Source organism: Dreissena polymorpha, chromosome 6 (assembly GCF_020536995.1).
Source record: "Dreissena polymorpha isolate Duluth1 chromosome 6, UMN_Dpol_1.0, whole genome shotgun sequence".
Taxonomy (NCBI): domain Eukaryota; kingdom Metazoa; phylum Mollusca; class Bivalvia; order Myida; family Dreissenidae; genus Dreissena; species Dreissena polymorpha.
The window spans coordinates 68,995,900-69,023,492 of record NC_068360.1 but is presented as its reverse complement, the minus strand read 5'-3'; the positions used below and the strand labels follow the sequence as shown (position 1 = coordinate 69,023,492).

General features: G+C 37.4%; 1 protein-coding gene across 1 annotated transcript in view; it reads right to left on the bottom strand.

The window, feature by feature from the left end:
- Positions 1-27,593, bottom strand: part of LOC127835779 (RING finger protein 207-like) — a 37,460-nt gene that overhangs the window by 9,840 nt on the left and 27 nt on the right. The window contains exons 1-12 of the mRNA XM_052362216.1: positions 27,415-27,593; positions 24,113-24,425; positions 23,107-23,274; positions 16,946-17,062; positions 14,540-14,981; positions 10,116-10,283; positions 7,267-7,299; positions 6,663-6,806; positions 2,662-2,768; positions 2,204-2,318; positions 1,926-2,043; positions 1,075-1,246 (exon numbers count right to left, since the gene is read on the bottom strand). The exon at positions 27,415-27,593 is cut by the window's right edge and continues 27 nt beyond it. Coding sequence (XP_052218176.1) covers positions 1,075-1,246; positions 1,926-2,043; positions 2,204-2,318; positions 2,662-2,768; positions 6,663-6,806; positions 7,267-7,299; positions 10,116-10,283; positions 14,540-14,981; positions 16,946-17,062; positions 23,107-23,274; positions 24,113-24,425; positions 27,415-27,593 — 2,076 coding nt within the window. The remainder of the gene's footprint in view (positions 1-1,074; positions 1,247-1,925; positions 2,044-2,203; positions 2,319-2,661; positions 2,769-6,662; positions 6,807-7,266; positions 7,300-10,115; positions 10,284-14,539; positions 14,982-16,945; positions 17,063-23,106; positions 23,275-24,112; positions 24,426-27,414) is intronic.

Here is a 27,593-nt window from a genome sequence, read left to right as displayed (position 1 = left end):
TAGTCATGATCCATGCAAACATTAACTTCTATTAAATTACAGCACATACCAATTGAAATACAAATGAGATCTGCTCGTTATGAATATATATATATACACATTGTTATGGTATATATATATGCCGCTATCAAGAGTTAACAATGCGTTCTGGAGCATATATTTATAAGCTGAAGCTCCGTCTCATACTATCTGAGAACATTTCAAATTAGTTTAAATATAATCAGAATGTTAAGTTTTGTACGAAATGATAACTTGTTCGACGTTGATTTTTGAAGGAAAGAAGGTGACAAACTATGGCGACACGCTATTTATGGAAATATAATCTGGATCGTGTGTGGAAACAAATGATTGTAAAAGGGACAATAACTCTCTAAAAGTTAGTAGACGAAATCTTCTAAAACTGTTAAGGCGAAGCTAAATGCATGTGATGTTTGGTATTGTGACTTTTATGGTCGTAAGCATCAACTGTGCTGTTAAAGCAATTGACCTCGTCGAATACTCTAGTAGGTAAACACGTTTTATCTATTGCTTTCGGACAAACGGACGGATAGCATAATAAAAAAATCAAACTACAAACCTTACAATTAAAGCATTTCAAATGTTATAATATGATTACAATTCAATCTTGGCATAAGTATTTTTCAGTGTGCATGTGTTAAATGCGTAATGTTGAATGTTAACTTTTTATTACAATATGCCAAACAATAAAAACAAGTATTGACACTTATCCAGATTTATTATACGAAAACACACTAAAATACTGTTCTTTGGTACGAGCGCAAAACATTTTGCCAAAACAATAATATATTTATATAAGCTATTTGAACAAATCGGTCGACATGCTAGGGTCGATGATCAGCCTTTAATTTGGATGACCTACCAATAAATAGACTACTTTAAGTATCATTAAGTCTAACAGATAGTGTACGATCTAACTAACACACTCAAATTGTTACTCGCGACCAACTTTCAACCTTCAATGCGCGTACATATGGGTATTTAATATGTTAATATTACTTTGCAGCATGTATTAAGTGTATTGGACCAGAACTGGCGAAGGGATCGCAAGCAGACCTGTTTGTGGTCATTGCAGCGCTCGGCAGAAAAGGACCAAGCGAACGTCTGGCTTCCCACGTAGAAGCTGCTATGCACTGCGTCAAGGCGCGAGATACCGATTTCGAACAGCAGTGCGTTCCTCAACAGCGTCACATGGATACGGTAGAACACTTGCACCTCCCAGTAAAACCTAACACAATGAAAATGCATAGAGGCTGTAAGAACGATTCGCATTTAACAAGTTTACCCGCACGATAAAATAATAAGCGTTAGCTAATTTAGAGCTTGCGACTCTGCTTAATTACTGAAATTCAGTAATCTTCAAGAACTTTCTTTTTGGCCTGCAATGCGGCAATTTTTATAGATCAAAATTACAGACTGAAATTATCTATGCCGAACTATTCCCCATGCCTGATTTAACACGTTAATCGCGATGGACCAACTTGCCTAGCACCTCAAGTAATTCCCTGATTTTTAATTCGATATCTTGAACATGCATAATTTTCGGTAATCTTTTAAAATCTAGTAACTTGCTCTTCAACATGATCATATTAAAACACCTCATACAGTAACATGGAATTCGGTAATTTTTCCACAATAATTTTCCAGATGTAATCGAATCTACCGTTATACAAGACCTGATGCATTCTTCGTTTTCTAGACGTCTTTAAGAATTTAATGTCTTTGCCTGTAATTTTGATTTCTATAAGTCCTTTCTGTCCTGGCCGGAAACTCGGCCATCTTAAAGAACATACTTTTTTGGATTATACTTTGGTTTTCTTAAAGAACCTACTGTGACTGCCATTTATTTGATAATCTTTAAGGACCAATTGTCATTCCGGTTATTTTGGAAATCTTTTAGGACCTACTTTCCTGGACCGCGCAGGAACTTAGTGCCAATTACACCGGAGTACTTCTTGAGCTTCTTGGACCAGATTGACTTCTCCGGCATCAGGGTTGGTCGCGACAGGCTCGCCCGCGGATCATCTGACAGACAACGTGACGTACCATGTTTATCAATAAACTTGTCAAATATTAACTGCGAAAATATACCGTCAAGTTCATCATTGATGTGGGTACAGATTTGACATGATTTTTAATTTATTGTTTTTATTTGTCATCATATGTATAGGTTGTTAAATGTCACCTTCATGCTCGGTAAAGTGCTCGGGGTCCGTATTCGCTCTGCTGCGGTCGCCGAACCTCTCACTATCTAGTTCGTCGATATCCTCAGTTTTGTTCTTCGAGAAACGTGAATCCATCTTTTTATTAAAAAAAACACGAAAGCACACATATGCTAGTAGTTGTAATAAACAGTGTTATTGCTGTACATTGTTCTTGTTGTTTTATTGTTTTGCTTGTGTTTTTGTATTAGTATTCAAAAGTTGTTGTGAGCATAGACGTTCGTGTTGTAATTAATCATGTTTTATACGTAGTTTTCATGTTTGTGATGATGAAGTTGGTATTTTTGTTTGAGATTTTAAGGTTTTTAGTGTCAAGTAGTTGTTGTATTTTGTCCTACGTGGTCGTTTGTTGCTGCTGTTTGTATTTTTAATTATTTAAATAGCAATATGAGGATGTGGTGTTGCCTGTATGTTGACCGACCTTGACCGACTTCTGAATCATGCTTGTCCGGGCATCGTCGTCCATGTCTCGCTCGCGCTGCTTCAGCTTCTTCGCCGACTCCAGTTCCCATGGAAACAAGCGGCGTTCTGTGTGTAAATAAAACAAAGTGTATCATAAGAAAGGTTTAACACATCAAAACCAACAATGTGTATCACATGAACGGGCAAGCACATCCTTGCAAACAAGGTTTATCGTTAGCAAAGGTTAACACAATCGTACCAATCGTCACTTGCAAGGTAAATACATCCATACCAACAAGGTGTATCACTAACAATGGTTTACACATCCGTACCAACAAGGTGTATCACTAGCAAGGGTTATCAAATCCATGCCAACACGGTGTATCGCTAGCAAGGACGTACACATCCGTACAAACAATATATATCACTAACAAGGGTTACCACATCCGCACCAACAATATATATCATTAGCAAGGGTGAACACATCCATACAAACAACGTGTATCACTAACAAGGGTGAACACATCCATACCAACAACGGGTATCACAAGCAAGGGTTAATACATTAATACCAACAACGTGTTTAACTAACAAGGGTAAACATATCAATACAATGTGTTGCGCAAGCAAGGGATAACAAATCCATACCAACAATGTGTATAACTAACAAGGGTAAACACATCCATATTAACAAGGTATGCCGCTATCAAGAGTTAACACATACGCACCAAAAATCTGTCTCACTAGAAAGGGTTAACACATACATACCATCAACGTGTATCACTAACAAAGCTTAACACATCCATACCAATAATATGTATCACTGGCAAGGATGAAAAGATCCCTACCAACAAAGTGTATCACTCGCAAGGTTTACACATCCATATCAACGACGTGTATCACTAACAAGTGTTAAAACATGCGTACCAACAACATGTTTCACAAGCAAGGGCTAACACATCCATACCAACAATATTATCACTAGCAAGGATTAACACATCCGTACCAACAAGGTGTATAACTAGCAAGGATAAACAAATCCGTACATGAAAGGTGTATCACTAGCAATAGTGAACACATCCATACCAACAAGATGTATCACAGGCAAGGATTAACACATCCATACAAACAATGTATATTACTAACAGGGTTCTGCACATCCATACCAACAAGGTTTATCACTAGCAAGGGTTAACACATCCATGACAACAATATGTGCAACTGGCAAGGTTGAACACATCCATACCAACAACGTGTATCACTTGCAAGTGTAAATACATACATACCAACAATGTGTATTACTTAAAATGATGAACACACCCATACCAACAGCATGTATCACTAGCAAGTGTAAACACATCCATAACAACAACGTGTAGCACCAGCATTGGTTAATCCATACCAACAATTTTATATATTAAAAATGTTTAACACATCCATACCAACAACATGTATCACTAGCAAGGGTTACTACATCCATACCAACAACATGTATCACTAGCAAGGGTTAAATACATCCATACCAACAACATGTATCTCAAGAAAGGGTTACACATTTATACCAACAATGTGTATCACAAGCAAGGGTTAACACATCCATACCAACATTTTTATCACAAGCAATGGTTTCAACATCTGTCCCAACAATGTGTATCACTAGCAAGGGTGAACACATTCATACCAACAATGTGTCACTAGAAAGGGTTAACATATCCGTACCAACATTATGCATCACTAGCAAAGTTAACACATTTGTACAAAAAAATGTATCACGAGCAAATGTTTACTCATCCATTTCAACAACATGTATCACTAGCAAGGGTTAACATATCCGTACCTGCAAGGTGTATCACTAGCAATGGTTATATATTATTAATGAGTTCACTTTGCATTTTTTAGAACCACTTTTAATATTTTTTTCTGATAAATTCTTCTCTCTTTGATGCGCATCAGAATAGTTTATGATCAGTTTAGGGAAAAATTGTAAGATATTACCCTGGATGGCATATGGGCATGGCGAAGTATATGAAGAAGGACATTTTAACATGCGGTCAATTCCTTAAGGGAAAAAAGCGCACACAGCCAGATTTGGGGGAAACAATTAAAGCACATAAGGGCCAGTTTTTGGGGTTGGGGATGGAAGACATTAACAGCTATAAAGATATTATTGTTATTGCTGTATTTAACTGAGTTTAATTTATATGATAAATATTTTTTTCTTGCAAAATTTTCCGTTTCACTTAAATCCTATTACATAAAACTAATAGGTTATGTCAATAAGTATGATATCACTAACAATCATCTGACCATCAAAAGCAACTATAAATTAAGTATATATCAATTAAAATGAATGGAATTAAGACACATAAGTAAATAAATATCACCTTTATTTTCAAGCACATTTTAAAATGTTTCTCCAGAAATAATTACAACTCTAAAAGTCAAATACTGGCTGAGTATGGCAGCCAAAATAATCATTATACATATGATGTGTAACCCAAAGAATGTTGAAAATATTAATAATATCTTTCCCAAGAACCCACAAACAGATTGTTTTAGGTTGAATGGGAAGTTTCATTACAAGGTGGATTTTGAGTAGATTCGGGATTCAAATTCCACATTTTTTTTTACATTAAAATACCAAGATTCGAGTGAGAAAGGTATGTTTTCTTGTAGATCTTACAAGTAGGTTGCGTATACTTGTTTGCAAAAAAGCCAGCAATTAATAAATACCGCGACAATAGCCGGCCGTCTATATACGAGTATACAATTTGTACATTGTTTAACAGATGAAATGATTTGTTAACAGGCCATTGTCATAAGTATTTATAAAAGCGTTTAATTAAATGTGTAATCCGAGACGCATTACCGAATATTGTTCAAGTGACGTTATCTAATTTTAGCTACAAATGAACATCGCTCGTGTATTTCGTATATATCCATTGTGCCGAGCTTGGTCAGAATGTGTATTGGTCAATATCAAGCCCAAGTTTGCATCTGGATTGCGTTCGTCTTAAAACTGAGTAAACAGGTAAGATCTTGTATTAGAAATGACTAAATCTTGATAAATCTTGGTCCGAATGTTTATTTGGACAATATCTTGGCAGAGTTTGAAATTTGGCCACGTTCTTACAAAATCTAGGTAATCACGTTAGATAATATTTTAACCACTTTAGAGGCAACATTTACACAATCTTGTTGAAACTTGGTCAGAATGTTTATTTCGACAATGTGAAGGTCGGGTCCCAAGCGTCCAAAAAAGGTCAAATATCGATTAATGAATATATTTTTTTGGTAATTATGTTTGTCAATATATTAGCATATTAGTTCAATCCCTTATAGCCGCGTATCTTTTGCAAAATGAGCGCGTCGCGGCGGATGAGAACGAAAACAGTTATCTGCGATCAAAATATACAAATAGCAAATTCATGGAATTGATATCCCCCGCCAATATGCTTCTGGACACAAAAGTGTTATATTTGACGCTCAAAAAAGCATACAAAGGGCCATAACTCTGTTATTATCCGATGGCATACAATGCCATTTGGCGTGAATCATCCTCTATCCATTTATATACTCATACCAAGTTTGAATGAAATCCCCTAAAGCACTTCCAAGATATGGCTCCGGACACAAAAAAAGCATTTTTTGAAGATACTAAGGGCCATAACTCCGTTATTATTCGATGGTGTACAATGCCATTTGGCGTGCATCATCCTCTTATCCATATATATACTCATACCAAGTTTCAATGAAATCCGCGAAAGCACTTCCAATATATGGCTCCGGACACAAAAGTGCCGGACGGACGGACGGAAAGACGGAAGGACGGACGGACGGAAAACGCCAAAACAATATCCCTCCGCCTATGGCGGGGGATAAATAGCAGAGTTCATATAGTTAATATGTCGATGTTTTCCTTTAAATTATACATCATAAAGTTCTATTTCAGCCTGCCTATTCTTTTAAAAATACCATTAAATTCTTAAATGCTGTTACTGCGAGTGCACACTGACTTACTGTCCCTGGCTATGCCGCGGTCGCGCCTCAGTCGCAGCCCTGCTACGCGGCGTAGCGTCTCGATATCGGATCGCATGTTGCGGCCGTCCAGAGATATGGCGCGTTCGTGGTGGGCAGTCTCGGCGTCGAACAGGAAGCCGATGCCTGCAGCAATGTTCACACGCATGCGTCAGCCACAAATGAGTGTAGCAGCTTAAGAAGCTAGTTTAATAGTTGTATCTAGTAAATACTAAGATGATCGCAAAATGATGGTTCACACTCAACTATTTCAAGCGAATGTAAAATGGGGCCCACAAGTCAAATTGATGTGTTGCGTGACTTGTAACGATAGAGAGTTGATATAGCTATCGAAACTGGACATCGGAATGTTGAGTTAATGTTAACGAGTTTCGTTGTGTTTGAATGACCATTTGCTGCACGAAAAGTAGAAAATCAGAATGTTAGTTATAAATACATAATGACGAGTGGCAACTCCGAAAGTATGACATTAAATTAAAATTGTGGCGCAGAATTTACGTTGCCATGCTTCCATTGATCGAGTTTGCGCCGTATAGATATTTACCCACTGCGGTTGTCTCAAGTATTTCGAAACAAATGTACTTACAAAGAATATCACCAAATCTTTTGTCGATTTCCCCTGAAACAAATACAGTGCACGTGAAATTAAAACAAAAAATTGTTGGATTGGACACTTACATGAACACCATCATGATAAAATATCCAAGATAAATCTCCTTGACGACTTTGTTATCGGACAGGGCTGTAACAGGCTTCCTTTTACAAAAAATGGCGTTAGTTTAATTTATAAACGTTAACTGGTGCGTAAAAATGGTAAAATACAACGTTGTGTTACTACACATTTTTGCATAATGAAAATATTGTTTCAAAACTAGTACACTAGTTTCTGTTAGTATACCACTTAACTAAAATCTTCACCTACAATAATAAATGACATCCATAGCCACAACTTTCTCGACGTTGAACGAAATTGTGTTGTATAATTTTGATGAAAGGCCCTTAACACGGTTGAACCTAAGAAAGTTGAAGTATTCCCCACCTCCCAATAGCTCTGAATGTCACAGTATAACACATCCCAGCTTGACTAAGCATAGAAGTGTGTCACATATTCCAATAGTACTGAGAGTAGTGGTGGTTCGAACATCTTAGCTTTATTAAGCGTAGAAGTGTGCCATAACCCAGGCTGTACCTCAGTACAGCCTTCTTCTGCTCACAGAAGAAAGAGTGACACATCCAAGCGGTAAAGAACGTAGAAGTGTTCCACACATACCAGCGGTAAAGAACGTAGGAGTGTTCCACACATACCAGCGGTAAAGAACGTAGAAGTGTGTCATATATATCAGCGGTAAAGTACGTAAAAGTTTGTCACACATACTTGCGATACATAGCGTAGAACTATGCCACACACGCCCCGCGGTAAAGAACGGAGAAGTGTGTTACACATACAATTGGAAAAGAACGTAGATGTGTGTCACACATGTTAGTGGTAAATAAAGAAGGAGAGTGCCATACATACTAGCGGTAAAGAACGTAGAAGTGTGCCGCAACTACAAACAGTAAAGAACGTAGATGTGTGCTGAATATAACAGCGAAAAAGAACGTAAAAGTGTGCAGCACATATCAAAGGTAAAGAACGAAGAAGCGTCCCGCACATCAAGGCGGTTAAGAACGTAGAAGTAAGCCGCACAAATCAGCGATAAAGAACGCAGTAGTGTGTGACAATTATAAGCGGCCAATAACTTAGAAGTGTGCCGCACATCCAAGTGGTGAAGAACGTAGAGGTGTGTCACACATATTAGCGGTAAAGAACGTTGAAGTGTACCGCACATACCAGCGGTAAATAACGCAGAAGTGTGTCCCACATATTAGCGGTAAAAACGTAGAACAAGGTCCGATTATAACAGCGGTAAAGAAGGTAGAAGTGTGTCACAGATATAAGCGGTAAAGAACATAGAAGTGTGCTGCACATCCAAGTGGTAAAGAACCTAGAAGTGTGTCACACATATCGGCTGTAAGTAACGGAGAAGTGTGTCACACATATTAGCGGTAAAAACGTAGAAGTGCGCCGAACATTCAAGTTATAAAGAACGTAGAAGTGTGTCACACATATAAGCGTTAAAGAAGGTAGAAGTGTGACGCACATAACAGCGGTGAACAACATAGAAGTATGCCGCTAAATCCAGCGTTAAAGAACATAGATGTGTGCCGCACATCCAAGCGGTAAAGAACGTTAAAGCGTGTCACACATATTAGCGGTAAAGAACGTAGAAGTGTGCCGAACATACCAGCAGTAAAGTACGTAGAATGGTGAAAAACATATTAGGGGTCAAGAACGTAGAAGTGTGCCGCTAATACCAGCGGAAAAGAAGGAAGAAGTGTGTCACACATATTAGCGGTAAAGAACGTAGAGGAGTGTCACACATATGAGTGGTAAAGAACGTAGAAGTGTGCCGCACATCAAAGTGGTAAAGAACGTAGAAGTGTGACACATATATCAACGGTAAACAACGTACGAAGAAGTGTGCCGCACATGTCAGCGGTAATGAACGTATAAGTGTGTCACATATCTTAGCGGTAAAGAACGTAGAAGTGTGTCACACATATTTGTTTGCCGCACATACCAGCGTTAAAGAACGTTGAAGTGTTTGACAATAACCAGCTGTAAAGAACGTAGAAGTGTGTCACACATACAAGTGGTAAAAAACGTAGAAGTGTGCCACACATACTAGCGATAAAGAACGTATAAATGTTTCACACGTAAAAGTAAACCGCACATCCAAGTGGTAAAGAACGCAGAAGTGTGCCGCACACACTAGCAGTAAAGAACGTAAACGTGTGCCGCACGCACTAGCGGTAAAGAACGTACAGGTGTGCCGAATATTACATCGGTAGAGAACGGAGAAAACTTAATATACATGGATAGTAAGTTGGTTCCCTTTTTCCAAGTTCCTTATTGATTTTGCATTTTTATTTCACATAAATATAAAATAAATGTATAGGTTTTAGGTTTGATTGATGAGACGTAAGTATTTGTAGTAGAAAATGTCATTTTGGTTTAAACAAGAAATCTAAACCCAGCACGAAGGAGAAACGTGAAATTTTTTATGTATTCTAATCATCTGTAATAAGGATCTGTTCCGTATTCCTTATTCGAATACGGAAATAAAAAATTGGAAAAAGGAACCAGCTTACTTTCGATCTAGTATCCATATTGTTAATAGAATGGAATATTTGCCACATATTGCAGCTGTGCTTAAATTTATTATTATTATTAGTATTATTATTATTATTGTTGACATTGTTGTTCTATCGTAGTCTTACCCAGTGCTGCCAGGTGCTGCCACACGTGCATACAGTTTGTTTACATGGTACTCATATACCAGGCGCGAGCGCTAACTGTGAAGTACCATTGAAGTACCATTTGTGCTCATTTACCCGGCGCTCGAACCACGAACTGAAAGCCTTCCTCGTTCACGGGGCGATTGAGGACACGGATCTTGGCCTTGTGGCTGCCGTGCGTGGTCGGTTTGCAGATTACCCGATAACAACCGTCCACTGTTTTCGCGTCGATGACCTTTGATGAAACAATGTTGCCCTTTCCGTCTGAAACAAAAAAGAACACTGAGCTTGAAAAAATGACCTATGACTTAAAATCCGTCCAATATGAATACACATGTAATCACCATGGCCAATAAATATTAGCATTCTTAATGTACGGGTAAATCGTTAAACAGATACGCTTGCAAGAGAAAATAATTGATTATTAGAATCGAGGGTGTCATATACGGTATCATATTTCAGTGAAGTTTCTCTGACGACAGAGGGTGAATTTGTCTAAAGAAAAACTCTGGCGTGAAAAAACTAACAAAATAAAGAACCTTAACAATGTTTGATAAGAAATATGAATGCAACGACATTTTTAAGAACAAAGTTATTAACAAAGAGGCTGAGTCCTACATAACAAATTGGAAGTTTATTATAATATAGTTTATGCACGTTCTTTATAATAATTATGAAAACTTATTTTTCTTAATCCATACAGCATTTTGATAGGCGTAATATATATCAGAAATAACGCGTTATCCTTTCGGTCTTTATATGTGGTGAACACTCAACACGAGTTCTATTTTTGACAAGAGGAATGTAACCGACCACATTATCTGTACATGTTATATAGCTTCATCTTCTACACCTTTGGAAAAAGAGCATTTATTCCGTAATTACAAACAACGCTGACGTTTTTATCCACCAATTATAATTTAATTCCAATTGAAACGGTTGATAGCGTATGTGATTTTGAAAGAAGCTTACATTTGTAAGCTGTTGGTACACACATATTAGTGCCCACACACCCCGACAAAAGTAAAGCCCATTTCGGAGTGCTCTATTCCTTTAAATCCGTCTCCGCTCGCTTCGTTAACGATTGTGCTTGTTTTGATTATTGGTTGATGATCGCGTATCGTTGCTACATGGAAGTTATGATTTCAACGATCAATTAAATTATAGTTGCTACATTACAGTTATCATGTGTATGTTCAATTATCAATAACATATTAGCTACGACATTACACGTATTAAAACACACATAATTACGTACAGGTTTTCGGCGAGAAGGAGGTTGTTTGTGGCACGCCATCATGTTCTCGTTCATTTTAGTTGTGGTATGTTACCTCGTGAAACCTCTATATAAACTATACAATTAGGTATCGCTGTTTGAGCTTGATCCACATAGTGATTATATGTTAAACCCTCAACAAGGAAATACTTTGACGTGGTTTTCTATAGCGAAATTAGCTTTTTTGCCCAATCATCATAAATCTAATACCCATTAGGTGTTTCAAAATTACAATTGATACTTCAGTCCAGTTCTAAGATGGTCACGGAAACAACACGAAAGCTGCTGAGTATTGTTCAGTTCGTTCGGGTCTCGAGTGAGCGTCTTATTGCTTTTTGCTCATTTGTTTGTATGATACTTTAAACATTCACTATTTTAAGACGTATAGTACAGGCCATATACAGACGTATAGTACAGGCCATATACAGACGTATAGTACAGGCCATATACAAGACGTATAGTACAAGCCATATACAGACGTATAGTACAGGCCATATACAGACGTATAGTACAAGCCATATACAGACGTATAGTACAGGCCATATACAAGACGTATAGTACAAGCCATATACAAGACGTATAGTACAGGCCATATACAAGTTTAGCTCCCCTTAGCATTACGTGCTCAATGTGAGCTACTGTGGTCAGTCGATGTTCTTTGCACCTTTTAAGAGGCATAGTTTTGTCTTAATCTCTCAATCTTGATATAACGTGGTAAAATCAATGATTATCTTGAAATTCTAGACAAAGTTTGCTTATGTAGTAAGTGGTGTACAATTCTAGACCCCCTAGTCAAATTGTCTTAGAAGCTACACATATGACTCCATCTGTATGATAATTCTGCAAGATTGTTTATGTAAACACTATTAAGCAAATATTGAATACGATCAAGTGGACTTCAATATTTGGTCGTCAAATTTGAGAAATCGTGATACCATTATTAAAGCAAAATGTATGACATCGACTAAATTTGGTCAAATAATCATATACTCGAGTATATGCCAAGATTGAAGTTCGGTCATAATGGATTAAATACGAAGTCACCAATTTAAATGTTGGGCAAATCATGTAAATGGTGCAGACGCCTCAGGTGTTATATAATTACGACAGTACCGGTACTTAATATAAATGTTTTTCTTCGCCATATCAACGCCAAGTTTATACTTGGCTAACATGAAGTAAAATAGTATCTCACCAGTTGAAAAGTTCCATAATTGGTGTACAAGTTTAAGTTATATGAGCGCATTGGTGCATCATGTTGACATTATTTTATTAAAAAATTAAAGCAATGCGATTTCCAATATTAGGAAGCCGGGTTTGATAATTAATATATTAATGTACTTAAATTTCATTGTTTGCATAACGTGTGTCGAAATGTGCAAATAATTAGGGTGGACAGGTCAAGTATCTAGGTTTTAGTAACAGTGCCATTAAACTTTATTCGACCGAAACCACCAGTCTGACGCCCGTAATATCCAAAATTGAGAACTATTATTTTTAAATTCGTGAAATGAAGGATCTACATCACATGTCGAATTTGATAACATACGGCATTAAACTGCACTACTTAGGAGTAACTATAATATGAGGGACTAGAAACATGTTTAAAACGTATATTGGCGTTAAAATAAAGTTAAGATGACATGTTCTAAATAAAATACAAGAGGAACAAGATGTCAGAAAACTATAACACCCATAAAAGACTATATACGTGTAATAAGAATTGATGATACGGTATATACGTGTTATAAGTATTATTATAAACCCGCAATAAACTATATACGTGTTATTAGTATTGATAATACAGTAAATACGTTGTCATAGTATTGACCTATTTTCATAATACACTATATACGTGTTATTAAGATTATTATAGACCCATAATAAACTATATACGTGTTATTAGAATTGATAATACAGTATTTACGTGTTCTTAATATTGACATGTACCCGGTACTCATAATAAACTAAAAACGTGTAATTATTATTGATTAAGACACATATTACACTGTGTATGTGTAAAACATATTAATATAGACAGATCATGCATTAAATACGTGTTATTAGTATTGATCATACAGTATATACGTGTTATAAGTATTTATACATATTACATATAAACACATATTACCCTTTATACATGTTATAATAAGTATTGTTGTAGACCAATAATACACGATATACATGTTATGTATTGCTACTGCACTGCATACGTATCAGTTGTTTTGATATAATACTCATACAACACTATATACATGTACGTGTTTTAAGTATTGACATAGACCCATAATACACTATTTACGAATAATTAGTATTTCCATACCAAATCGCTATTATCGAATTGGAGAGTTATTCGTTATGGGGGCAATATGGTTGGAGAGTTGGTCGTTATGGAGCAATATGGTTGGAGAGTTGGTCGTTATGGGGGCACTACGGTTGGAGAGTTGGTCGTTATGGGGCAATATGGTTGGAGAGTTGGTCGTTATGTGGGCAACATGGTTGGAGAGTTGGTCGTTATGGGGGCAATATGGTTGGAGAATTGGTCGTATTGGGGGCAATATAATTGGAGAGTTTATCGTTATGGGGGCAGTATGGTTGGAGAGTTGGTCGTATTTGGGTCAATATGGTTTGAGAGTTGGTCGTTATGGGGGCAATATGGTTGGAGAGTTGGTCGTTATGGGGGCAATATGGTTGGAGAGTTGGTCGTTATGGGGGCAATATGGTTGGAGAGTTGGTCGTTATGGGGGCAACATGGTTGGAGAGTTGGTCGTTATGGGGGCAATATGGTTGGAGAGTTGGTCGTTATGGGGGTACTATGGTTGGAGAGTTGGTCGTTATGGGGGCAATGTGGTTGGAGAGTTGGTCGTTATGGGGGCAATATGGTTGGAGAGTTGGTCGTTATGGGGGCAACATTGTTGGAGAGTTGGACGTTATGGAGTCGATATGGCTGGAAAGTTAATCGTGGCTCCCTGTTTTTAAAGAGTTTGTCGTTAAGGGGGCAATATGTTTTGAGATTTAGTCGTTATGGGGGCAATATGGTTGGAGAGTTGGTCGTTATGGGTGAGCCATGGTTGGAAATTTTGTCGTAAGCAGAGTTCTACTGTTTTGAAGTTGGTCACTATGGGGATACTATTGTTGGCAATTTGGTCATTATGGGGGCACTATGGTTGGAAAGGTCGTACCCAATAAGCGTATTTAACGTTAAAGTATCCACTGTGTTCAATGTAAGGTTTTCTTGAGTTACCTTTGATTTCAACCGAGATCGCATCAAAGCTGTCCCTCTGTGGTCTTCCTTTGGCGTCATAGAGGAAGACTCGGATAACCTCCGACTCCTGGCCCAGTGGCGCCTCCAGCGTCTCCACGGAAGTCTTCGGTGGGTAGATTGCCGTCGAGCGGATCTGGCCCATCCCGAGTACAAAGTTCTTGAATTCCGGCCCCATAGCATTACGGTCAAAAGTAACATAGGAGTTTTCCAAGGGGCAAGCGTCCAGATGCTGGTCCTTGAGCTCGTTCAGGCGTGTGGTGATGGTGTTGGTTAGCTGTATGAACTCGGCTGGCATGCTGTGCACGAGGCTGTGAGAGGAGAACTCTCGTGCGCTCGACATGAGAGAGATGTAGTAGCGCAGGTAGTCTCGCTGCTTCTGCAGCACGGACTTTTTCTCCTTGATCCGTCCACTGAGGTTATCCTGATAATGTTCACAACTCAGAGATAACATAAAAAGTAGATTGCAATAAAAAAATCCATTATTGAATGATAACAACTGAGATTAACTGAATGAAGTAAACAAGGAAAAGATAACAAATGACGTTATGTTTCAATTTCTTTTAACTGATAAACAAATAATGTTATCCAACAATACCAGTGGATTTTTTAAGATATATGCGCCTTACTTAATCACATCATTGTTAAAATGGTGTGATAGTAAAATATTCCAGAACACGCCGCAAATTCCACGGACTGTAATCAAACGAAACTATGGAAACCCACATTACCAAGCGTAGGTGTGCACACACATACCGGTACACACAGGAGGTTCTGCTCCACCGAGATATGTCAGAGTTTTGAGACTGAAGATTTCCGAAATTCATTTTTTCATTTGATGTTTTGTCCCAAAGTTATTACTATGAAAACGTTTAAAAGTAGTGTATACTTTATCAATGGTTGCTATTCTCTTCAAATAGTGATTCCTTTTCTTAACGTTTTAAGGGAATCCATATCAGCAAGAGAACGAGTGCATACTATAAGGATCCTTGGTTTTTATGATTTTTTTTTTCTCAGAGTTATGGAACAGTGAACATTTTTTCCATCCTTTAATAGTGCGTCGTATTTTTTGCTTGTCAGTTCTATTTATTGTTCTGCAAATACTTGATGGCATTCAAATAATCTTTACAGAAACTTTAATATCAATTGAAGATTTGCATACTACAAAAATCATAATGATTTGATTCATTGAAATTTTACTTTTGATAAATTGAAGAATTCTTCTTGCCTTTTTGTCTGGACTGTTCTCAGCATGCATTGCAATTTTTCACATACAAATTAAGAGAATAAAATAATCCTAATATAGTGTCTATCCTGCAATATCTTCATAAGCGCTCATAAGCAAAGTGCTCAAAGTGAGCTTATGTGATAAGTCTATGGCCGTCTTCGTGTGTTGTCGACATCAAGTTTGAAACCACATCGCACTGGAGCATGTGGGGTCAAAAATGTGGCCACCAGGTCGAATCTTTACAAACATAAAATGGTACCGCTCTAGAACATCAATCTATTAATCTTCATTAGATAAACATGGTAGGAATGTTTATCTATACACTGTTAGAGACGAGTTTTAACGTGTGTCACATTCAATTGAAATCTGCGTACAACGTCATATCTTGTAAAATCACAACGTGTTACCACTTCAGCGGCCACATTTCTTCCGCAGTCTTGGTCAGAATTTAATCTTGATAGCATCTAGGTTTAAATTAAATTGGGTCACATTTGATTTTATCTAGATTTCCATGTCAAATCTTGTCCCGCATTTCGATCTTCACAATATCTACGCAAGGATTTAATTATGTGGTCGAAAACTAAGTCACCAGGTTAAATCTTTGAAAAAACAACGTATTAACACTCAAAGATGCCTCGAAGAATAAAGTAAGAATGTCTGTCTTGACCATATCAAGAGCAAAATTAAAGCTAGGTCACGTTAACTAAACAAAAAGGTAACAGAGTTAAACCTTCGACAGTTTTACCACTAAAAGTCAGATGAGTGCTTCAGGGACATCATGACCCTCTTGTTTTCATTGTGTGTTTTTACCAATTATTTGCATACAATTTTCGTCATTTTAATATTTCTATAATTTTCATTGCAATTATATCGCTTGAAAAGCGCACTAAATGGCATTTAAAATAGTACCGTCATTCTTGTTTTCATAAGCTGTGCTCATAATCAGAATGTCTTTAAGCGTGGTAGATGTACACAACAAATGTGTGTTTTTCATGATAAATTCAAATATTATTATATTAGAACATATATTTCATGTCAACACTAGTGACTACTGTTCAAAAAGTAAGGATATAACCTCGAACTATTGTGAACATATACATTTTAAATGTTAAAGCCACCTTATGTAGTGTGTACAATTTCAATATAAATAACCCAGTAACCTTTAACTCGCGGCGGCGAATTTCTAACATTTTTGTGCCTGCGTCCATTTCAATGTCGATTTCCTTCTTCATCACGTCCTCCTTGGTGGTCAGACTCGTGAATTCGTCTTCCGTCTCCTACAAGATATGCATACAATGACTTGCTCTTTTCTAGTCATTCAAACACAGGAGAGGTGTAATATAATGTGTTTGCTTGTTACTACCCTATATTTTGTTTAGTTTAGGTATAGGATCATTTAAAAGGGAAAACAATGTTTAAGTGCAATTCTTAAAGGTACCGTCAACCACGAATAACGAAAAAATAAAAGTTCTAAAATACCGTATTTTTTCCAATTATTTGTTTCTATTGATTAAAATATCACGACTGGTATATTACATTACTTGAAAAAAGTTGTTAAGCTTTCATATTTTCAGTATATTCGGTAATAAATTTTACTGGGTAACGGTACCATGTAACTACCAGTTAACGCCAGTAGATTGATCATCATCGTCACGTGGTAAACCCATGAATGCAAATTGTGCATGCGTAGTAAATTGTTTATATTATATATATATATATATATATATATATATATATATATATATATATATATATATATATATATATAATGATCAATCTACTTGCGTTATTTATAGTGTGTATATCGTTATGTCACCTATTTTCGCGATGTACTTTCGATTTCACAACTCGAAATTTTATTACCGAGTTTACTGAAAATATGAACTTTCTTCAATTAATATAATATACCAATCGGGATATTTTAATCAATATAAACTAACAATTTTAAAAAATACGGTATTTTAGAACTTTTCTTTTTGAGTCATTCGTGGTTGACGGTACCTTTAAGCAAAGTACAGACATACACTATAACGTTCTAGAACACGTTTACTAATTTTAACGAAAGGCATTTTAAACATTATGATAACATGTAATCTCTACGAATTAAATCAAAATTTAAGAATAAGTGACACACATAACTGATAACAGACCGCATAGCTTCATAACGTTTATCACTACTGACACATCCATTACAATCCTCATAACTTATTTGAAAATGCAAATAGAATACCCTTCCAATGGTACCACTGATACCATGCTGACGTTCTTAGCAATTACAACGCTTAGCCGAAACACCAGTGATACCATGATGACGTTTGTAGCGTCGTAATAAAGACACCACTGATACCTTTGCAGTTGAGGCGTTTGGGAAAACGATCATAAGAGATATCATAGGAAAGTCGGTCTTTGCTTATAAATTCACGAGAAAGTACAGAGCCAAAGCTCATGGAAATAGCTTGGCTGTTAAGATCGCTTCTGACCGTGCTTTTTATCCTGCTTTTCTGTTCCAGCGTTTTCTGGTGGTATACAAATCTTGAGATCCTTTCCTTGCAGTCGTATTGTCTTTTAAACTGAGCTCCCTTCCTGCTGCCTTCTTGAAACCAAGAACATACTGTGTACAGCAGTTCAGCCTCAGATCGCTCAGGCAATTTGAGAGTATGCTATAGACACATTATGTGAGGCTGAGATGAACTGTATTCATGAAACAGATGCATGATGGTGGCACTTTGCTGAATCCTTGATCATGGAGAAGGGCGACTTATATAACGCAATAGCCGAGTCTTATGTAGATTAATAGAAAAAGTATTACGTACAAGCGACAGTGGGGTTCGATGGCTACGAAGACGGTCATTATAACAAAGACAACACGCAACGGAGACGATGAAACAAACGTGAATCATATTGTGAGTTTAAGCAAAGAAACTGAATGCTCATGTAAATAAAAGTACTGACAGTACTTGTGTGACGATGCTTTTGAAAAGGATTGAAATAAAAGCATCTATTTAAGTTTATCTACTTCACTACAATCATACCAACAAACGAATGAATTATCAAACATAGTATGTGCACTTACGTGGCTCTGGAATTTCTGTTTGAAAAGTTTATTAAATATGCAAAATGAGAAAGCACGCATAAGAGCGAGTTTCACAGATATGTAACTGCTATTATGTTGTTTATATACAATAGTCGCTACAACGTTTACAAATGGCAGGTTCGAAATAATTCGTTTTCTTTACACTAATGATCGCGTTGAAAGTTAATAATACACGTTTTAACTCGCAATTTATTTACAGAATCCTGACCAATGTCAAATACAATACAGAAATTGCATAGTTGTTTCATTGATCTATAAACATATAACAGATTGAATATAACTGATTTAAAATGAACGTTTTCAAACTATTATTAAATCTTTTCCCCAGAATATGCTGTCCTATTTATAGCTGAGCTTCCTATACCTTTTTAAATGATAATCAGCGAGGTATGCCGATTAGAAAAATCGAGCTATCTCAATCGGACTGGCTCGGTCTTTTACGTAGGTCGCCATTGTGAAGAATTTTTTCATGGTATGATAACTTAGACGATGCTTCGCAGCATCGCCAAAAAGGAAGACTTTTTGTCTCGTGACAGAAACAAGGCCGGAATGATTGCTCTGATCAGCACAACTCTGCCTTAAATGGGATGCTATGTTGTTCTGTCTTCAGTGGATGCAGACGTTGAAATTGTTAAAGAAAGAGTATAACGATCACGTCGTAGCACCACACAGTTGGTGGGCGAGAATACAGATTTGCTCATCTAGATCCTGCATTACTCCGAAAGGGACAATAAGACCATCCACTTCTGCGTTTATGTAAATAAATAGTAAAAGGAACACAAAGTGTTTAATATTAACCTTTTGGAAGAACTCATGCTGATCCAGGCTGTAATTAATATTCCGTGATTTTTAGCAACGGTAAAAGATGATGTCTACAGAAGTTAGTAAAACCTGATCCTATTTTGAAGTCATGTGCTAGTTCATTCTCTCTTCCAAATGTCATAAATTGGAGTTTATGATTATTCAACTGCTTAATGATAACCTCAACTCGATTAAAGTGTTCCTTGTCTCCTAAACTATGGCGTTTTACATAACAATCATAACTTTTGAGTAACAAGTTATGGACCTGTGGTCCTTCGTATTGTGTTAATTGCCATTTTGGTCGCCGTGTTTGATGTTTGTGTAACATAATTAGCTTACATTTTGTCTGATGATATAAATGTGATATTATGTGTTCTTTTCTCCCTGAAACCTGATTATGGACACCAAATTAATCAAATTTGAGTGGACAGTTACATACATGTAGTCATATTTTATTATCATAAATAGGTTTTGACGGCCATCTTGGCGGCCATTTTGGATTTGAGTGATATATAATAAACTTAACGAATGTCTGATGACGTTAGTGTGTTTTTTGCCCCCTGAAATCTATCTATAGACATCAAAATCTAGATCTAAAATTGGAAAAAGTGGAAAGTAACATAGTTTTGATCATTAATATCTTTTTGCAGCCATCTTGGCAGCCATTTTAGACACCATGTTGGATTTTTGTGTGACATTATTAACTTACACTTTGTCTGACGAAATAAATGTGCTCTTTCCCCCTTAAACCTGGGTATAGACACCAAATTCATCAAATTTGAGTGGAAAGGTACATAGCTATGATCATAAATAGGTTTTTGCGGCCATCTTGGCGGACATTTTTAAAGCCATGTTGGATTTGTGTGTACTTTATTAAACTTAAACAATGTCTGAATTTAAATTCAAACTAGTCAAATTGTTGCGTACGAAATCAAAATCAAGTAATATTCACAGCAGTTAAACCTTTCAAAAAAAATTGTTTCTTTTTTTTCATTTTTCAATCCTGACGGCGGCCATCTTGAAAACGGACGCCATTTTGAAATTTTGTATTGGCTGACGTGCTTTATCAAATCTATAGTTACTGAAGAGTATATGTGCCAAATTTGGTGCTCGCATCACAAACTGAGCGATTTCTTGATATGTAGACTTAATCTGCTGAGCTATAAGCAAAGACAGCACTGGTACTTGTATGACGTTCTTAGCAAAGACAACATTCATATCTTTATGACTTCTTATCAAAGACATAGCTGATACTTGAATCGGTCCTTAGCAACGAAACCACTGATACCTTTGTTACTTTTTTATCATTAACACCGCTGATACCTTTATGCCGTTTTTAGCAAAGCCACCACTAATACGTTGATGACGTTCTTAGCAAAGCCACCACTCATACCTTGATGAGGTTCTAAGCAAATCAACCACTGATACCATGATGACTTTCAAAGCGAAACACCAGTGATACCATGACGACGTTCATAGCTTCTTAGCAAAGACACCACTGATACCTTTATGACGTTTTTAGCTTCTTAGCAAAGACACCACTGATACCTTAATGACGTTCTTAGCTTCTTAGCAAAGACACCACTGATGCCTTTATTACGCTCTTAGCTTCTTAGCAAAGACACCACTGATACCATGATGACGTTTTTAACCTCTTAGCACAGACACCACTGACACCTTGATGACGTTCTGGGCGTCTTAACAAAGACACCACTGATACCTTTAAGACGTTCTAAGCTTCTTAGCAAAGACACCACTTATACCATTATGACGCTCTTAGCTTCTTAGCAAAGACACCACTGATACCTTGATGACGTTCTTAGCTTCTAATCAAAGACACCACTGATACCTTGATGACGTTCTTAGCTTCTTAGCAAAGACACCACTGATACCTTTATGACGTTCTGAGCGTCTTAACAAAGACACCACTGATACATTTAAGACGTTCTTAGCTTACTTTATTACGTTCTTGGCAAAGAAATCATTGGCATCTTTATAGCGTTCTTAGCAAAGACAACGCTGTTACATTGATAATATTCTTAGCAAAAACACAACGGATACCTTAATGCCGTTCTTAGCAAAGGCACCGATGATACCTTTATGGTGTTGTTTACACAGACACCGCTGATACCTTGATGACTTTCTTATCATATAAATCACTGGTACTGTATGGCCTTCTTATCAAAGACACCACTGGTACTTTATGACATTTGTGTTAGAGACCGTAGATACCTTTACAGCGTTTTTAGTAAGGACATTGCGGTTACCTTGATAACGTTCTTAGCAAAGACACCTTTATGACGTGTGTAGCAACGACACCACCGACTCCTTTATGATGTTTTTGGCATACTGCTGATACCTTGAAGGTGCTCTTAACAAAGACACGACTAGTTCCTTTATAACGTTCTTAGCAATGCCACCACTCTGAGCAGATTAACCACTTATACATTGATGTCGTTCTGGGCAAAGACTCTGCTGATACCTTTATGACGTTCTTAGCCAAGACACCAGTGATAAATTGATGACGTTCTTATCAACGACACCACTGATAAATTGATGACTTTCTTGGCAAAGACATAACTGAAACCTTTATGACGTTCTTAGCAAATGCACCAGTGATAACTATATGACTTCTTTAGCAAATACCCCACCGATACCTGTATGCTGTTGTTATAAAAGACGTCACTGATACCTTTATGAAATTATCATTTAAGACACCACTGTCACATTTATAGCGTTCTAAGAAAATACACTACTTATACGGTTATGACGTTCTATTTCGTTCTAAGACAGACACATCTGATGCGTGCATAATGTTCTTGGCAGAGAAACCACTGACACCTGTATACCATTCTCAGGCATTGGATTGCTATTTAAACATCGATTTACCTTCATTTCTTTGTCAAATGCATAACTGTTAGAACATCGATTTACCTTCATTTCTTTGTCAAATGCATAACTGTCAGAACATCGATTTACCTTCATTTCTTTGTCAAATGCATAACTGTCAGAACATCGATTTACCTTCATTTCTTTGTCAAATGCATAACTGTTAGAACATCGATTTACCTTCATTTCTTTGTCAAATGCATAACTGTCAGAACATCGATTTACCTTCATTTCTTTGTCAAATGCATAACTGTTAGACCATCGATTTACCTTCATTTCTTTGTCAAATGCATAACTGTCAGAACATCGATTTACCTTCATTTCTTTGTCAAATGAATAACTGTTAGAACATCGATTACCTTCATTTCTTTGTCAAATGCATAACTGTTAGAACATCGATTTACCTTCATTTCTTTGTCAAATGAATAACTGTTAGAACATCGATTACCTTCATTTCTTTGTCAAATGCATAACTGTCAGAACATCGATTTACCTTCATTTCTTTGTCAAATGCATAACTGTTAGAACATCGATTACCTTCATAACGTTCTTGGCAAATGCGATCTTGTCCTCGAGCTTTTTAGTTAACTCGTTTACGCTCTGCCGCTCCTCGTCGTAAACTTCGTTTATTTTCTTTATTACATGACCCTTCGTCTCATCGTGATCAAGAACTGTACACATCTTGCAAAGAGCTTTCGAGCAAACCTGAAATAGTGAGAAGGAAATTAGCGAAAAAGCATATACGATTCACGAAAATGATGAGGTTAATATTCTGACTTCTATGTTGGAACTAAGACAGTCTGATTATCTGACAAAAACCTGCTTTATGCCTAAATCATATCCAAACCAACATACGTAAAACAATGGATCTGGTTATTTAGTGTGGTGTTCTGAGATCTTGTTTCAGTCGAGTTTGTTGTGGTTATCGCAATGCACGAGAAAAGCATTCTCGTGTGCGATGCAACTTACTTAACAAAACACATGATAATGCTATTCGATCTAATTAAATAATACCAATGTCATATTTCAGAATTTATATACCAATTAGGTTGGACATTATTTTCGACATAATTGCCATAAAACAAAAACAACAAAGAAACAAAAATCGCGAACAAGTGTATATCAAGCTAACAATTCATGTTGCGGAATCACGTGATGTGTCGAGGCGAGACGATTGGTTGATTTGATTTAAAGATAGTCCTGCTATATGTACGATACGGAATCAAAAAACGATATGTTTTCTATTTTTTTTAATGTACAATGTGTATTGGTGGCAATACAAATCATATGGTAAATAACAAAGCGTGTAACTTATATTGACGAAAAAAGTAAATGAAATCGGGGTTGATCCCGAACTTGGGGTTAGGGTTATTTCGGTTTTATATTGAAATGTTCCCTTAACGCTTAGTCTTTGACGATGATGATGATGGTGATGATGGTGTTGCTGCTGCTGCTGCTGCTGCTGCTACTGATGATGATGATGATGATCGGCCTCTTTCAATTATATTTCACACAACCGCCTTACAAGGCTATTTGAGGATACCTTTGCTGAACAATAATACGCCAATGGTTGACCCTCGTGACCCGGAACCGCGCATGTTAACTCGCGCTGAAATGTCTCAAGACCATACTTCCGGAGTTGCTCGAAGTTCGCAATCTGGTGGTTACGCGAGAGGAAGTTCCGGAGGTGAGCATGCGTACACTCTGCGCACATAAACGTCTGACAGTCCTTACAGAAGTAGACGGCAGTGCCGTTGTCTGGACAGTCGCGGCATGGAATGTTGTGCGTCTTTCTCTTGAGGCGAATAAAGTCGCGGAGGCTGCGGCGAGTGTGCTCCTTTGGAAAATTGCGAACACTAGAAAAGACAAAACATTGAACATGAACTATATCTTTACTCTTTAAAAAGGCAGTTGCCCATGTTTGACGTCAATGGTGTGAATGTATGTCAAGATGTCATATGACTGTGTTGTTTTATCGAACTAACGTCATGTTATAGGTCAGTTTGGAAAAACTAACAAATTAACCCCCTTAAATTGTTATTTAAAACATATTAAGCTATATTTATATGCCTGAAACGTAGTTTATGGGGGTATACTGGAATCACCATGAACGCCTGCCCCTCTGTCTCTCAGCTTGTCTGACTCGCTGTTCAAAAACTGCCTTACCAAAGCTAACCCAGAAGCGTTTTCTATACTTTTCATAGTTCACATTGTGTATAATGATATGACGTTCAACTGGTGCGATTCGTATCATTAAAATTACACAGTTTATCACATCATGATAATTAATTAACACAATTAGCAACATAACTTTTGTGTAATCAGAACGTCCTTAGATATTATATTTAGTGTGCAACGTCATATTTCGAAGATAAATTATCAGCGTTTCAATTGAGACCAATTTCCGATTTCAAAAAAGTAAACTTATTCAGGTGCACTCGTAAATTTAAAAAGAAAAAAAAAGATGTAAGAAATAGATATCATTATTGATAACCAGCATAGAGTAGACTGTGACTGCCTGATAGAGTGGACTGTGACTGCCCGATAGAGTGGACTGTGACTTCCTGATAGAGAAGATTGTGACTGACTGATAGGGAGGATTGTGACTGCCTGATAGAGAAGATTGTGACTGCCTGATAGGGTGGACTGTGACTGCCTGATAGGGTGGACTGTGACTGCCTGATAGTGTGGCCTGTGACTTCCTGATAGAGAAGACTGTGACTGACTGATAGGGAGGATTGTGACTGCCTGATAGGGTGGACTGTGACTGCCTGATAGAGGGGACTGTGACTGCCTTATAGGGTGGAATGTGACTGCCTGATAGGGTGGAATGTGACTGCCTGATAGGGTGGACTGTGACTGACTGATAATGTGGACTGTGACTGCCTGATAGAGTGGACTGTGACTGCCTGATATGGTGGACTGTGACTGCCTGATAGAGTGGACTGTGACTGCCTGATAGGGTGGACTGTGACTGCCTGATAGGGTGGACTCTGACTGCCTGATAGAGTGGACTGTGACTGCCTGATAGAGTGGACTGTGACTGCCTGATAGAGTAGACTGTGACTGCCTGATAGAGTGGAATGTGACTGCCTGATAGGGTGGACTGTGACTGCCTGATAGGGTGAACTGTGAATGACTGATAGGGTGGACTGTGACTGCCTGATAGGGTGGACTGTGACTGATTGATAGGGTGGACTGGGACTGATTGATATAGTGGACTGTGACTGCCTGATAGGGTGGACTGTGACTGCCTGATAGGGTGGACTGTGACTGATTGATAGGGTGGACTGTGACTTCCTGATAGAGTGGACTGTGACAGACTGATAGGGTGGACTGTGAATGACTGATAGGATGGACTGTGACTGCCTGATATGGTGGACTGTGACTGATTGATAGGGTGGACTGCGACAGATTGATAGAGTGGACTGTGACTGCCTGATAGGGTGGACTGTGACTGCCTGATAGGGTGGACTGTGACTGCCTAATAGAGTGGACTGTCACTGACTGATAGGGTGGACTGTGACTAACTGATAGGGTGGACTGTGACTGCCTGATAGAGTGGACTGTGACTGTTAAGAAGTCTATAGCATTCATTGACATTTTTCATTTAGTGTTATCTCATATAAACTCTGAAATTAATATACATATATAAAAATTCACCGAAAAGAAGCGGTATATCCATATTATTTAAATATTTAAAACTTGTGTGGAACTAATTTTCACAGATTGTGAATAATAATTGTCAGGCTTGCTGGAGCGAAATAATACTAATGATGTAGACTCAGCTACAGGAAAAAACGTAGACACAACTGATACAGCATTCAGACAAACATGCCCATATGTTCTAGTATATAATCAATCAAGTAATTATTATCTACATGTAGCGCGGGAAAAAAATAACGGACAGATGCAGACTTACAAGGTGAATCAGCAAATTTGACGTTGTGGTTGTGCACAAATTTGACGTTTTGGTTTTGGCTCGCACAAATCGCATGTTATCTTCGTATTATCATTTGAGCACGTGAAATAATTCCAAACACGAGAGGCATTGTGAATTGCCTTTACTTATAAGTAGTTACAATCTAAATTGTAAAAACGAGTTTGAAATGAACTCTCTCGAGCCTGAATAAATTTATTCAGCTTTTCGAACAAATTTAATTGATTAAATTTTTAAATAACTAAACTCCGATAATCATATATTTAAAATATGGATATAGCCATTTAAATGATTGACCATTTGAAAGTACCGTATGTCGGAGACGTTGAACTGGAAATAATTACCATAGACAATATATTAAACACAATGTAACAACACCCATGAAAACAGCCCAATAAAACCAATAAAGACACTACCCCTCTTCTAATTCCTTAAGTATGCCAATAACCGTCTCGCAGTGGTTGTCCAAACAATGACTCATCGTTTGCACTGAATCAAAAATGCGATATTGCACTTACAAATGAATATTCGAATATGGATTTTGGATTCGGATATTCGGTTCATTTTCGTAAATTCTGTCCCATCCCAAGTTTAAACGGTTTTTGACGCTTGGAGCTATTGCGGCGTAAAATAACGCAACAATTAGTGGAGTGTCAGCTAACATTAATGTTGCGGCGCTTAACCGGCAACATCCACAAGCTATGACTGAATAATAGTGCACATTATTTTTATTAAAAATAGATTGTCATCCGTGAAGAAGTATATCCCATAATACAAACGGATCGATACGTACATACATGTGTTTAGTGTCGCGTTACCTTTTACCAACGAATTAACACACAGAGAAATCGACTTAAATGAAACTTTGAAGTGTTAATAAGACGAAAACCAGTTCACATGTTTACCTGTCACCCGGAACATTGTGTTTGATCCTACACGTTGGACAAATGATGGTCCAATCTCGTACCATACTCTCGATACAACTCGTGCAAAACGTGTGTAGGCATGGCAGCACCCGCGGGTCCTTGCGTTCGTCGTCATACTCGTCCCCGCACACGTCACACAACAGGTATTCCTCCTTCAG